Genomic DNA, 14,037 nt, shown 5'->3' with positions numbered 1-14,037 from the left:
TGGGATAGGAGCATCCAAACCATTGTGCCAAACACCTACCCACAATATGATTTTCCAACTGCATCGTTCCTTTTTTATTTATTGGTTGGCATTCTACCATAAGAAAGAGCTTCCCTTCTTTGCTCCTTCTTTATAACAGTATGGAACCAAGAATTTTGTGGTTACTCATTGAGTTTCTGTTTGGGGAGATAAAGTTGTTCTGTTTAGATTGTATTCTATTTATGTTGTGTAATGCTTGCATAACTGTGTTAATATACTGAAAACTATTGAATTGAGACAGCTGTTTAGCCTAGCAGTTAAGATGCTGCGTAAGATGCCCTTGTGTACCTAGGTTCCATTCCTTGCTCCAGGTCCCAACTCCAGCTTCCTGCCAGTGTACACCCTTAGAGGCAGCAAGTGATGGCTCAAGTGATTGGGTACCTGCTGCTCACAGGGGAGACAAAGATTGAATTCCTAGCCCTTGGCTCCAGTCCTGTGCAGGCCTGCTGCACAATGAACTGGGTCTTCCTGAAACAGAGTGGGAATGTGGGGACAAGGACGCAAAGAATGGAGCCAAGACAAGTCCTGATCAAGGCTGTTTATTGAACAAATCCAGTAGTATTTAAACATGACCAGTTGTCTACAAGAAGGAACACAAAAGATTTACATATCAAAAAGGCTCTTAAGGTTACAATAAAACACTTAGGTAATAAATGCAGGTTTCAGGTGTGACTGATTATCTATATTATCTCTTGTGAGAGGTTTAGGTTCTTCCTGCCTCTTCCCGGAATCTCTCTAGCCCAATTGTCTGTGCCCGAGAAGTCTCCATTCATATGTTTAAATGTAAACAAAGGGAGAGACTACCTGTGGCTGCCCACACAGTCCCAACTGTTGCAGACATTTGGGGGAGTGAACCAGCAGATAGGAGCTCTGTCAGTCTGTCTCTGTTTCCCTATTTCTCAAATAAATAAATTAATTAATTAAAAAAAAAAAGTTCAGGGGCCGGTGTTACAGCATAGCAGATGAATCTGCCACTTGCAATGCCAAAATTCCGTATGGCCACCAGTTCGAGTCCCAGCTGCTCCACTTCCGATCCAGCTCCCTGCTAATAGCCTGGGAAAAGCAGCAGAAGATGGCCCAAGTATGTGGACCAGGAAGAAGCTCTTGGATCCTGGTTTTGGCCTGGCCCAGCCCCAGCTGTTATGGCCTTCTGGGGAGTGAACTAGTGAATGGAAGATTTCTCTCGCTCTCGCTCTCTCTCTCTAACTCTATCAAATAAATAAAATATTTTGAAAAAAAGTTGAATTGTACACTTTGAATGACTGAATTATAAAGGCATCTGAGTACTTCAAAAAGTTCATGGAAAATGGAGTTAAAAAATAGGGTTGGGGCTAGCGCTGTGGTGTAGTGGGTAAAGCCTCCACCTGCAGTGCCGGCATCCCACATGGGCACTGGTTTGAGTCCCAGCTGCTCCGCTTCCGATCCAGCTCTCTGCTTTGGCCTGGGAAAGCAGAAGACGCCCAACACTTGGGCCCCTGCATCCACATGGGAGACCCTGAAGAAGCTCCTGGCTCCGGGCTTCGGATTGGCACAGCTACATCTGCTGCAACCATCTGGGGAGTGAACCAGCAGATGAAAGACCTCTTTCTGTCTCTCTGCCTCTGCCTCTCTGTAACCCTGCCTTTCAAGTAAATAAATCATACAAACAACAACAACAAAAACAAACTCAACAGCAACCATTATGATGTGATAATCAGGAGAAACCTCGTGCTGAGTTACATATTTTCCTGAGCATACTCTTCCACCCCACAACCCACCCATGCCAGCCCTCCAAAACCCCTGTGTAGCTCAGCTCCCTTGGATTTAAATTTTCATGATATTCTGAGCTAGTGGGCATTGTCAGACCTGTCTGGAGCCAGACTGTTAATGTAACCAGGATTCCAGGTCATCTGAGGACTTTGCTTCCAGTCATTAAAGAATTTGTCTTTTCCCCACCCTGCTTGGTTGACGTCAGTATCCCCATCTGAGGACACTGTGAATCATCAGGCTGCAGACTCATGTACAAGGGCAGGAGGATTCATGCCGGCTGCGCTGGGAGAGTGCTGAGATGCTGCTTTTGCTCATTCTCTGGCTGTAGTGCTCTCCCACTTGGCACCGAAACAGCAGCGTGAATATTAAGGAAAGCTGTGTGAGCAAAGACATGTTTATCCCAGTTCCCAGTTGGCTCTTCCCAGATTTGGCTGTGCTCATGACCAGTTTACAGAGGCAGAATATTGAAACAGTATTGTAAAACCTCGGGCTTTCCCCCTCTTTTGCCTGCACTGGGAGGCTGCACAGGCCGAAGCAGTTCCCTTCACGTGCAGAGCTCTCCTCATCAGTTACCCTCTTCCTGTGTCACTGGCGCTTGGGTCGTTCAGTTCCCCCATCTGAAGAAAGAGGAAGTGCTTGATCACCCAGTAACTTGAAAATGCCACGCAGTTGAGGAATACCATCACATTTGTGTGCAACTAAACCAACAGGAAGGTGCTGGCTCTGTCTAACCAGCTCCTGGATCCCCATACAAATCAGTATGATTTTCTCTTTTTGTTTTGGCAGCATCCTTACATCTACCGGGTTACCTTTGCCACAGCCAGTGAGTCCTCCGCATTGCTAATTAGGATGTTTAATGAAAAAGGAACTTTGAAGGATCTCATCTACAAGGTATTTGGGGTGCAAGTTCATGGACATAAAGGAGTTCTCAAGTCCCTTTAAAAGCTGTTGTGGGATGCTTTAGCCCTGAGATTCCAGAAGCTAGGGCCCTCCCTGACGTTTTACTTTGATTTTATTTAGAATTTATCTTTATTTTATCGATAAAGACTCTACCCAGTATGGTTAAAAAGCATTCCTTTGCCTACAGGAAGGAAGGTTGAATGTTTAATGATTACATCCATTACATTGTGGGCTACTCTCTTAGGTTTGTATCTTGCCCTTAACAAAGTTATAATAATTGTATGCAAGATGTTGGAGTCTCCCACGGTTAAGACCAGGCGTATTTTCCTGACCTAGTGAAGGGACAAACAGCGAATCAGCTACACAGACCATTGTTTAAAACCCACATTCTTTGTGTGGGTGGGCCACCCTGGCACCCTCAGTTCTGTGGAGTGCTCTCTGTGCAGGGAGCCTGGGTGCAGATATCTGCTTCCCTGCTGCCTCCGTATACATTCTTTGTTCTCCTCTAAAGGCAAAACCAAAGGACCCATTCCTAAAGAAGTACTGCAATCCTAAAAAGATTCAGGGCCTTGAACTCCAGCAAATAAAAACATATGGACGGCAAATACTAGAGGTAAGAAATATTTAATTTTATTTAAGTTGCATTGGAATTTCATCCAGAGTTATGTAATTCTTTTGAAAAAATTCTCAGGGAATGTCCAAAATCACTGAAGTTTTCCGATTACTTATATAATGATATAGTATTTTCATATTTTACCCCAACAAGCAAATAATTGAGGTAAAGGTGGCAATAATTTAGATGTACAAAATTCTGAAAGCTTGGGGCAGGTATCGTGGCACAGCAAGTTTAGGCCACCACTTGGGATACCAGCTTCCCACACTGGAGTGTCTGGGGTCAAGTCCTGTCTTAACTTTCAGTCCAGCTTCCTACTGGTGCATACCCTTGGAGGCAGCAGATGATGGATGGAGTATGTGAGACCCTGCCACCCATGTGGGAGACCCAGGTTGATCTCTAGCCTCCTGGCTTTGCCCAGCCCGCTCCCCAGACATCTGGGGAGTAAAGTAACTAGTGGATGGAAGATCTGTCTATTTCTACCTCTTTCCCTCTCTGTCCGTGTGCCTTTCAAAAAAATTTTTAAAAAGCAGGCTTTTAAAAGTAAATAACACAATGTTACTTTTTTAAAAAAATTCAAAAACTTAGCTTTTGGAATAATTGGGCATCTGATTTTTGAGAACTTTACTGTGTGGAGTCTAACTTTCATGTTGTCTTTGGTTGGTCTTTATCTCTATGCCAAGATCTTGGTTTCTGTTATATCACCCACATGCCCAAATGGTTCCCTACAGAACTAGTAGTGGAAGCCTTTCTCCACCCCCTAGACCAGGGGTGGAGAACCTTTTTTGCCAAGGGCCTTTTGGACATTTATAGCATTGTTTGTAGAACATACAAAATGATCAATTTAAAAATGAGCCCGCTATAGATTTACTGAATTTTGAGTGTTGCCTGTGGTTGCCTTGGCAGAGCTAGAGCAAATGATTTCATGGGCCTCCTAGAGCCCGCAGGCCGCAGGCCGGACATTCCCCACCCCTGCTCCAGACCATATTTTCCAAGGCTCTCCAATCCTATCAATCAAAAAAACAACATAAGTATGTTATATATGCTTAAATCTACAAATTGTATACATGTGCTACTAATATATAAGGGTACTGCAAAAAAGTTTGCAGATAAATGAATTAAAATTATTTTTGAAGTTCATACATAGTTTTTCTGTAATACACATTTTCTATGAACTTTGTGAAGACCCCCTCACATTGTTTTAGATTTTAGATTTATTTCTTTATTCAGAAGGCAGAGTTACAGAGGTAGAAGGAGAGACAGAAAGAAAGAGATCATCCATTTACTTGTTCACTTCTCAGATGGCCTCAATGACCAGGACGGGGTTAGGTAAAAGCCAGGAACCAAGAACCACATCCAGGCCTCCCACATGGATGGCAGAAACCCAGTACTTGGACTATCTTTTGTTGCTTTCCCAGGATGCATTATCAGGGAGCTGGGTCAGAAGCAGAGTATGTAGGACTCAAACCAGGCACTCTAATATGGCACTCTAATATAAGCAGTGGCTTAACCTACTGTGCCACAGTGCCTGCCCTGTCCTCCCCATATTTTGTACATTATAAGTTTTAAAATAGTAAGATCAAAAACAACTAAAGGAGACGTTATAACGCTTTCTTCCGGTCCTCTGTGATTGCCTGCGGCACCTGTGAGGTGGTCATGGCTCTCCCGGACAGTGTGTAGGCCTCTCTCTTACTGGGTGAGCCACTGTTTGGGTGGGAGCCTGTTGTGTGTTCCTATTAATAAGCAGTCACATCTGTCCTGAGGGGAGATTGGACAAGGGGTGTTTTGCACCCAACCATGTGTCCCGAGGAGGTGGTGGAAGCATTGGTGTAAGCTTCGCTCCTCATTGGAGCAGGCGAGACTTTGTTTAGGCGAGACTTTGCCTAAACAGAGCTGCCTGTTGGAATGAGGAAGTGCTTCACGCAGACCCTTTTGACATCAGAGCTGTTAACTTCAAGCAGATGCAGCTGCTTCTCTAGTTTCTGGAAAAGAGCGAGGTTGGTGTTGTATCTCACAGCTGGAGAGTCTTCAGTGTCACTCTCTTTCTCTGAAGAAAGGGATAGAGGTGGCATTTTCTTTTCTCCAGGAGTCACCCCAGTGACCTGTTTGATTTTGTTTCAAAATATGTTGACCTTAAAAAAACATAAACAGGCCTGGTGCTGTGGCATAGGTTAAGCCTCCACCTGCGGTGCACTGGTTCGAGTCCTAGCTGTTCCACTTCTGATCCAGCTCCCTGTTAATGTGCCTAGGAAAGCAGAGGAAAATGGCCCAAGTGCTTGGGCCCCTGCACCTGTATGGGAGAGCTGGAAGAAGCTCCTGGCTCCTGGCTTTGGATTGGCCCTGCTCCAGTCATAGCAGCCAGTTGGGGAATGAAGTAGCAGATGGAAGACCTCCCTCTTTCTCTCTCTTTCCTTCTCTCTATCTCTGCCTTTCAAATAAATATAGAAATCTTCAAAACACACACAAATGGGGCCAGTGCTGTGGCACAGCAGGTTTAGCTATTGCCTACAGAACCAGCATCCCTTGTGGGCACTGGTTTGAGTCCCAGCTACCTCACTTCCTATCCAGGTCCTGCTATGCTATTGTACCTTAAAGGCAGTGGAGGTTGGTCCAAGTCCTTGGGCCCCTGTACCCCCATCAGGGAGCCAGAAGAGGCTCCTGGCATTGGACTAGACCAGTCCCAGTCATTGCGGCCATTTGGGGAGTTAACCAGTAGATGGAAGATTTCTCTTTCTCTGTCTTTCCTCTCTGTAACTGACTTTCAAATAAATAAATGTTGAAAAACAGACAAACAAACAAAAACCCCAGAGTTGAAGCTGTGTGATACCTGAGTGAGTTGCAGAGAGAATGTGACCTGTGTGTGTTTTCTAACAGGTACTAAAGTTTCTGCATGACAAGGGATTCCCTTACGGGCATCTTCATGCCTCCAATGTGATGCTGGAAGGGGACACTTGCCGGCTGCTAGATCTCGAGAATTCCTTACTTGGCCTGCCTTCCTTCTACCGATCTTATTTCTCACAATTCAGGAAAATCAATGTAAGTACTGAAAGTAATGATGCAGCAGGTTCATTTTGAGGTGTGACCATGACCTGCCTATGGAAGAAACGTGTGCTTAGCAGGGAAGTGCCCCTTTGGGTAGGCCTTGCCCGTGGGCTGTGTTTCGCCCATGGAACATTGCCGTATTTCCCCGAGGCTAAGTTACAAGGGTGAATGGAACAAGGGATGCAGTAGAGTCATTGACTGGAGGACCCTGGAAGGTAAGACCATGACCTTGGGTCTGAACAGTGCCTATTGAGCATTCACATAAATCTTCCAAATGGTGTCCTCACCACTGGTTAGATGTAGTGCTGTCCCGGGAGTAGTTTCTCAGTGGAGGCCTGTGGCAGAAACATTGGGGTTCAGAAAGCCTGGCTGAGGGTGACCCTGCCACTGCTTTCTTCCACAGACATTGGAAAGTGTGGACGTCCACTGCTTTGGCCACTTACTCTATGAAATGACTTATGGACGACCGCCAGACTCAGTGCCTGTCGACTGCTTCCCTCCTGCCCCGTCCATGGCTGTGGGTTAGTATGGGGTTTGGAGGGGTCTCTGGGCCCTTGTAATTGGCAGAGCTACTCACCCCCTTTCCAGAGTTCAGGAAAGACCCACACAAGTTATCATTGACCATAACTAGAAATTCCTAACCAATTCATTGATTATGTTTTTAAGATTTATTTGGTTATTTAAAAGGCAGAGTTACAGAGAGAGAAAGAGACACAGAGAGAAAGGACCGTCCATGTGTTGATTCGCTCCCCAAAATGGCTGCAATAACTAGGGTTGGGCCAGGCTGAAGCTGCGAGCCTGGAACTCCATCCGGGTCTCTTACATGGGTGGCAGGGGCTCAGGTACCCGGGCCATCTTCAACAGATTTCCCAGGCACATTAGCAGGGAGCTGGATGAGAAGTGAAGTAGCTGGGACTTGAACAAGCACTCATATGCGATGCCAGCATTACAGGCAGCAGCTTAACCCACTGTACCACAACGTCTGCCCCTAATTTAAAAGTAGATCAAATTTAAGTCGTTTACTTAACTACAGTATCCGCTTGTCAAGTCATCTGAAGCCATCAGAGAATTCTCTATAAATAGCATTAGATTCCCAAAAGCAGGAGGATATACAGAGAAGTATGGCTAGTGTGAGTGTGATGCAGAAACCAGCGTAGGGCAGCTGGAAGCCAGCCTTGAGGACTCGGACCAAGGCTGGTATGAAACACGCAAGGAGCAAGAGAGCCCTTAGCCAGAAGCTTGGTAGATAAGAGAGCAGGGCAGGCAGGCAGGCAGGAATGTAGACACCTAGGCCAGTTGGATCCAGGCACTGTTCCAGCATTACCTGGGGGAATCAAGGACAGCCAGCAGGCAGGAGGGAGGCACCCCTAGGAAGAACTGAATACAGACTCATCCATGGACCCTTTGGTCCCCTCCACAGCCCACCCAGAACTCATGGCTGTGGCCGAGGGGATGGCAGGGGGCTCTTGGGCCACTGTGGGTGCAGGTCAAGCACCCACCAGGTGTTACTGTGTCAACAGGGCAGGCAGTTCCAGAGACTGTTCTATACTGAGTTTAAGCAACTGAAACTGAGCAGTGAGCTGTGGGTGGGAAAGTCTGGCTGCTCTTGTTTACAGCATCCAAGGTGTTGGATTCAGAAGACAGCAACAGTTGGCATTTTGTGTGCTGGTTTAGGTTAAAAGCAGGCAAGCAGCAAAATGTCTTTCAGGTTCAGAGTTGTACTTCTGTGTCATGTCTACTTTCTCCTTTAAGAGAAAAACACACGTTTAGGAGTGCTGCGGTGACTCCTTCCTCCAGGGATCTTGGAATGTATTTAGCTTTCTGTCGGCACGTGGTTTCTGAACCATTTCTTTTGAGCCATGGGTAACCCCAGTGTTGCCACCCTCCCCCTCCCCCATGTGTGCCATCTGTCTGTGTGCGAGGAGTTTTGACACTGTCCCCATGAGCCTGCAGACAGCTGCTGCCAGGCAGTGTCAAACTTTGCATCGCCAAGTGGGTTTGCCAGCATGTTCTGCGGAACTAAAATGCGTATCTGTTCATTTCAAGTGGCCGTGTTGGAGTCTACGCTGTCTTGTGAAGCCTGTAAAAATGGCATGCCCACCGTCTCCCGGCTCTTACAGATGCCGTAAGTCACTCCTGCGCGTCGTCGTACTTGTGTCCAGCACCATGCCGCCGTGTCCCAGCACCTGGGACCTTAGTGTACTTGGTCGCAGTCCCTGCGGAGTTGAAGTGACTCGTGCTTGCTGATGCTCACTCTCCTGTGACCGCTCCCTCCAGTCTACTTCAGTCGGCCTGCCCTCCTTTAACACCAGGGTCATTTTGCTGCGTGCCTCTCCTCTGTTGACACGTTGTGTGCGTGTACGTGTGGCAGCCCCTCTTTCTCCTGACCCTGTCCCAGCTCACCAGTCAGTCCCCAGCCCCGGGGAGCCCACAACTTGAGGGGCCGCCCTCCCTGAGGAGGGTGATGTCGTTCTGGGCTCTCCTGCTTTTGTTTGTTCCTTTACGCACTGGGTGTGATTTAGTAAACATCTGGTGTGTGTGCCAGGGACTTATTCTCTCTTAAACAGTTGGGAATAGTTTATCGGAGCAGCTGAGATGGCGCTTTGGGGCTTCTCCTTTAGGTGCCTCTTCCATCCCTTCATGTAGGGTCAGCAGCTGGCTAAGAAGGGCAGGCTGGGGTCACACAGACTGACAGGTGGATGCCAGCTTCACCGTGCCTACCTGGCCAAGCGTGGGCACGTTTCCTGTCCTCTAGAAGCGGGGTTGGCAGAGCTGTGAAAGGGGGGACGACAGCTGAGATGGTTGAATGAAATGGTTCCTAATGTGTGCCAGCCGCTTAGTAAGTGCCTTTTAATGTTGGTGGAGGTTCACGTTGATTGAGCTTAGCGGTTTTCAGTCACCACAAGCCGTGCAGTGCAAGGGTCTACCAGCTTGTTGAACAGATAAACTCAGGAAACAGCAAGATACAGAAGGCGAGGGGAAGCTGGGGTGCGAGTGGCCGGAGCTCACAGGAGATGGAGACCATGTCAGGTTTCTTGTTGCTTCCCTCCACAAGTGGTTCAGAGACCCGGGGAGGCTGTGATGGACAGGGTAAGCAGACCCCTGTCCCGTGGACGGAACATTGTCCTGTTTCACTGACAATGGGGCCTCCATCTCCACACTTAGTGACAACGTGAATATGAGAAAACAGATCTAGCTTGAACACAGAACCAGTTCCACGTGGACTTTCAGAACAAAGTGCGTCTGCGGTTAGGAGCATACCAGAGCTTGTGTTTCCACTCCCTCCTCGAAGCTTTTGGATTTTTCTCCCCGTCTTCTCCCTGTCTTTCTTCCCTGTGAATTTCAGTCTTGAGGAAGGCAGTAGGAGAGGTGGGAGCCATGTTCAAACTGAGATGTGTGGCTGGGACGGGGATGGGACTGGGATCATCCTGGGCAAAGTGAGCCCTGTGGGTTCTGCTGGCAACACGGTTCCTGTCTGTCCAAAGGGGGATGAGCTAAGGAGACTCTCACAGCCACTGGGCACTACCCAGGCAACCCTTTAAATTTGCAGACCTGTGTCTGCCAAAGCAGGCTGGAGTTCCCCGCCCGTGCTGCGTGAGCCTTTTTTTTTTTTTTTTTTAAGATAATAATATCTTTTTGAATAGAAAATTCGTGTATCCTAAAAACCCCTGTTTTTTTTTTTTTAATGAAACATGAGAAACACTTAGAATAAAATGATTTTCCTCTTAGATTTCAGTCAAGACAATTCCTTTCCATTTATTTGAACGTTTTTATTTTATTATTGAGGACTAGGATACGTTTTTTCTTATTCTGAGACAAGGGGGAGAAAAGAGGAAAACTGATTACTCTGTGCTCTATATTTTGTAGACCATGTTTTTGGAAATAACCGTTTGCAATTTTTGCCCCCAAAAAACTGTGTTTCTTCATAGTGGAGAATCAACATACAATCTCACAGCCAGCCCTGTGGCCCTGGTGTGAGGCTGGGGGGTGTACAGTCCTGAGGTCACTGGGTGGCTTATGAGCTCTGTCTGTTGATAAACGTGGAATGTGGGATTGGTTCAGGGCCGGGCAGTAGTGGAGGAAGGGAGACCTCGTGGGTGAAAGGTGTCTTAGTCTTCTTGGATACTCTTCTGAGAGTTCAGTGGTTCAAGAAAGATTTTTTTGTTTGTTTCTTTTCTTGACAGATTATTCAGTGATGTCTTACTAACCACTTCTGAAAAGCCACAGTTTAAGGTAAAGCAAATCATCTTTTTAAAAAACTTTTTGGTGTAAACTATAAGTTGATTTTCAAAGCTAGCTTTTTATTTTTATTTTTATTTTAGCTAAAACAGAAAAAGACATAAGGAGGAATTTGGAAGCAGTCACAATGCCCTATAGTTTGGAACTAGTGTAATAATTTATAGTACCTCTATTTGCTGACATATTTTTTAACTTATAAAAGTGAAATTTATAAAGCTGTTATAGAAATATGGAACATGCTTATGATTTGGGCAAAGGTTAACAAAAGCAGGAAATAAAATACAAGGTGTCTTCAAAGAGTTGATGGAAAATGCATATAATGAACAAACTAGCATGGATTTCAAAAGAAATTACCTTACCTTTACATTGTGTTTTCTATGAACTTGTTGAAGTGTCCTCTCACACAGGGTGTGAAATGACATCTCTGTCGTCTCCTGAGAAGCAGTGGTGTTGGGAAGTGTGGTGGAAGGAGCGTGGACTTCCGAAACCTCCAAAACCACACTGACACCTTAACTTGCTCTTATGATACCAACCAATGCCTACGATAGGGTTTCCTCAGGATGTGTAGCAGCATCTCCAACATGTAGGAATCCAGTAATGTAGGTCTAATACTAATCTCTGAGGCCTGGAGGCTAGAACGTCAGGGTTAGGGTAGTACTTGGGCCATCTTCTGCTGTTTTCCCAGGCACATTAACAGGGAGCTGGATCGAGGCGGAGGAACTGGGACTTCAGTTGGTGCTCATATGGGATGCTGGCATCACAGGTGGCAGCCTAACCTGATGCACCACAGCACCAGCCCCTACCCAGAACTTTTTTAGATTTAAATTTTTTAAAGAATAATCAAAACGGAGTTTAAATGCAGGCCTGCTGTCTGTTTTCTCGGTCTAGACTCCTTATGGTTTGAAAAGCTAATAAATTAAGGAACAAGGTTGCCGGAACTGTGGCATAGTGAGTAAAACCTCTGCCTGCATTGCTGGCATCCCATATGGGCTCTGGTTCTAGTCCCGACTGCTCCTCTTCCAATCCAGCTCTCTGCTGTGGCCCAGGAAAGCAGTAGAAGATGGCTCAAGTCCTTGGGCCCCTGCACCCATGTGTGAGAAACCAGGAAGAAACTCCTGTCTCTCGGGGCTTCAGATTAGCTCTGATCTGACCTTTGTGGCTATTTGGGGAGTGAACCAGTGGATGGAGACCTCTCTCTCTCTCTCTCTCTCTCTGCTTCTCCTTCTTTCTTTGTGTAACTCTGACTTTGCAATAAATAAAAAAATAAATCTTAAAAGAAGAAATGAGGGCTGGATTTTTGGCACACAGGTTAAAACTGCCACTTGGTCAATAGGTTCTAGTCCAGGTCGGGGCACCGGATTCTGTCCCGGTTGCTCCTCTTCCAGTCCAGCTCTCTGCTGTGGCCTGGGAAGGCAGTGGAGGATGGCCCAAGTGCTTGGGCCCCTGCACCCACATGGGAGACCAGGAAGAAGTACCTGGCTTCTGGCTTTGGATCAGCGCGGTGCGCTGGCCGTAACGGCCACTGGAAGGTGAACCAACGGAAAAAGGAAGACCTTTCTCTCTGTCTCTCTCTCTCACTGTCCACTCTGCCTGTCAAAAACAAAAAAACAAACAAAAACAAACAAACAAACAAAAAAAAACACAACACTTGGGATACTCCCTATATCAAATGCCTGTGTTCAAGTCTTGGCTCCACTTGGCTCCAGCTTTCTGCTAGTGTGTATCCTTAGAGGCAGTAGATGATGGCTCAAGTAGCTGAGTCTCTGCCCCCTTTAGGGGACCCAGGTTGATTTGCTGGGTGCCACTTCAGCATGGCCCAGCCCTGGCTATTGCAAACATATGGGGAGTGAACCAGTGGATGGGAGATCTCTGTCTCTCTTTGCCTTTCAAATAAACTAAATAAATATACAAGTAAGTGGTAAGTCCAGAAGAAAACTGGGCTATTGTTAGAAATATCTCCCAACAATATTGAGAAAATAAACCTTTCATAGAGAAAATCCTCCAGAAGTTATAAAAGATTGTAATCAATAAAAGTAAATAGTGTGATATAAGATAAAAAAAAATCACTCAAATTTGTGTATGTTTATGTTCTTTTAAGCTTTATAGTTTTGTATATATTTATATGCACATTAGGTCAGTGGTATTAACTGTCTTCACATCCTGGATAACAGAACTTGAGAACTGTGCCCAGCGCCATGGCTCACTTGGTTAATCATCCGCCTGTGGGCCGGCATCCCATATGAGCGCCAGGTTCTAGTCCTGGTTGCTCCTCTTCCAGTCCAGCTCACTGCTGTGGCCCGGGAAGGCAGTGGAGGATGGCCCAAGTCCTTGGGCCCTGCACCTGCCTGGGAGACCAGGAGGAAGCACCTGGCTCCTGGCTTTGGATCGGCGCAGTGCCGGCCGTAGCGGCCATTTAGGGGGTGAACCAATGGAAGGAAGACCTTTCTCTCTGTCTCTCTCTCTCTCTTTCTGTAACTCTACTGTAAAAAAAAAAAAAACAAAAAAAAAAAAAAAACAAAAAACAAAAAAAAAAAACTTGAGAACTTACCAACCAAAGCTCTAGCCCTGCAGAGCAATTACCCTTCCCCTCGCTCATGGCATCCACCATTCTTCTTCTTCTCTCTCTCTCTCTCTCTCTTTTTTTTTAAAGATTTATTTATTTATTTGAAAGAGTTACAGAGAGAGAGGAAGAGATGGAAAGAGAGAGATTGTCCATCCACTGGTTCATTCCCCTGATGGCCACAAGGGCTGAAACTAGGCTAGTTCAAAGCCAGGAGCCAGGAACCTCTTTCAAGTCTCCCACATGGGTGCGGGGGCCCAAGCAGTTAGGCCATCCTCCACTGCTTTCCCAGTCCATTAGCAGGGAGTTGGATCAGAAGTAGAGCAGCTGGGACTCAAACCAGCCCCTATATGGGATGCCTGCATCACAGGCAGGAGCTTTACTCGCTACACTGCTATGCTGGCCTCCAGCATCCACCATTCTACTTCCTGTTCCCATGATTTTGACTACTCTAGATACTTTTTCTAAGTGAAATATTGCAATATCTGTCTCATGACTGACTTATTTTGCCCAACATAATATCTTCAGGATTCATCCGTGTTGTACCATTAGCAGGATTTACTGTTTTGGGTTGTTTTTGTTGTTGTTGTTTTGTTTTTGTAAAAATTTATTTATTTTGAAAGGCAGAATACAGAGGGAGAGAAAGAGCTGGCTCACTCCCCAAATGGCCACAATAGACTGGATTGGTCCAGGCCAAAGCTGGGAGCCAGAAAATTCATCCTGGTTTCCCATGTGAGTGGTAGGACCCAGGTACATGAGCCAGGATCCACTGCCTTCCCAGAATGTGGTAGCAGGGACCTGAATTGGAAGCACGGCAGCCAGGTCTCAGACTGGCTCCTGGATATGGGATGCCAGCAACGCCAAGCACTGGCTTGACCTATCTTGCCATAATGCC

General features: G+C 46.3%; 1 protein-coding gene across 10 annotated transcripts in view; it reads left to right on the top strand.

Moving 5' to 3' along the window:
* Positions 1 to 14,037, top strand: part of PXK (PX domain containing serine/threonine kinase like) — a 94,942-nt gene that overhangs the window by 64,340 nt on the left and 16,565 nt on the right. For all 10 annotated transcript variants that reach the window (XM_008260843.5, XM_002713274.6, XM_008260844.4 and 7 more), the window contains exons 8-13: positions 2,575 to 2,679; positions 3,200 to 3,301; positions 6,176 to 6,337; positions 6,747 to 6,864; positions 8,390 to 8,468; positions 10,528 to 10,576. In XM_008260843.5, coding sequence (XP_008259065.3) covers positions 2,575 to 2,679; positions 3,200 to 3,301; positions 6,176 to 6,337; positions 6,747 to 6,864; positions 8,390 to 8,468; positions 10,528 to 10,576 — 615 coding nt within the window. The remainder of the gene's footprint in view (positions 1 to 2,574; positions 2,680 to 3,199; positions 3,302 to 6,175; positions 6,338 to 6,746; positions 6,865 to 8,389; positions 8,469 to 10,527; positions 10,577 to 14,037) is intronic.

This window comes from Oryctolagus cuniculus, chromosome 10 (genome assembly GCF_051225735.1).
Source record: "Oryctolagus cuniculus isolate XC-2025 breed Fujian yellow rabbit chromosome 10, ASM5122573v1, whole genome shotgun sequence".
Taxonomy (NCBI): Eukaryota; Metazoa; Chordata; class Mammalia; order Lagomorpha; family Leporidae; genus Oryctolagus; species Oryctolagus cuniculus.
The sequence above is the reverse complement of the archived record's forward strand: the minus strand, read 5'-3'. Positions and strand labels throughout refer to the sequence as shown.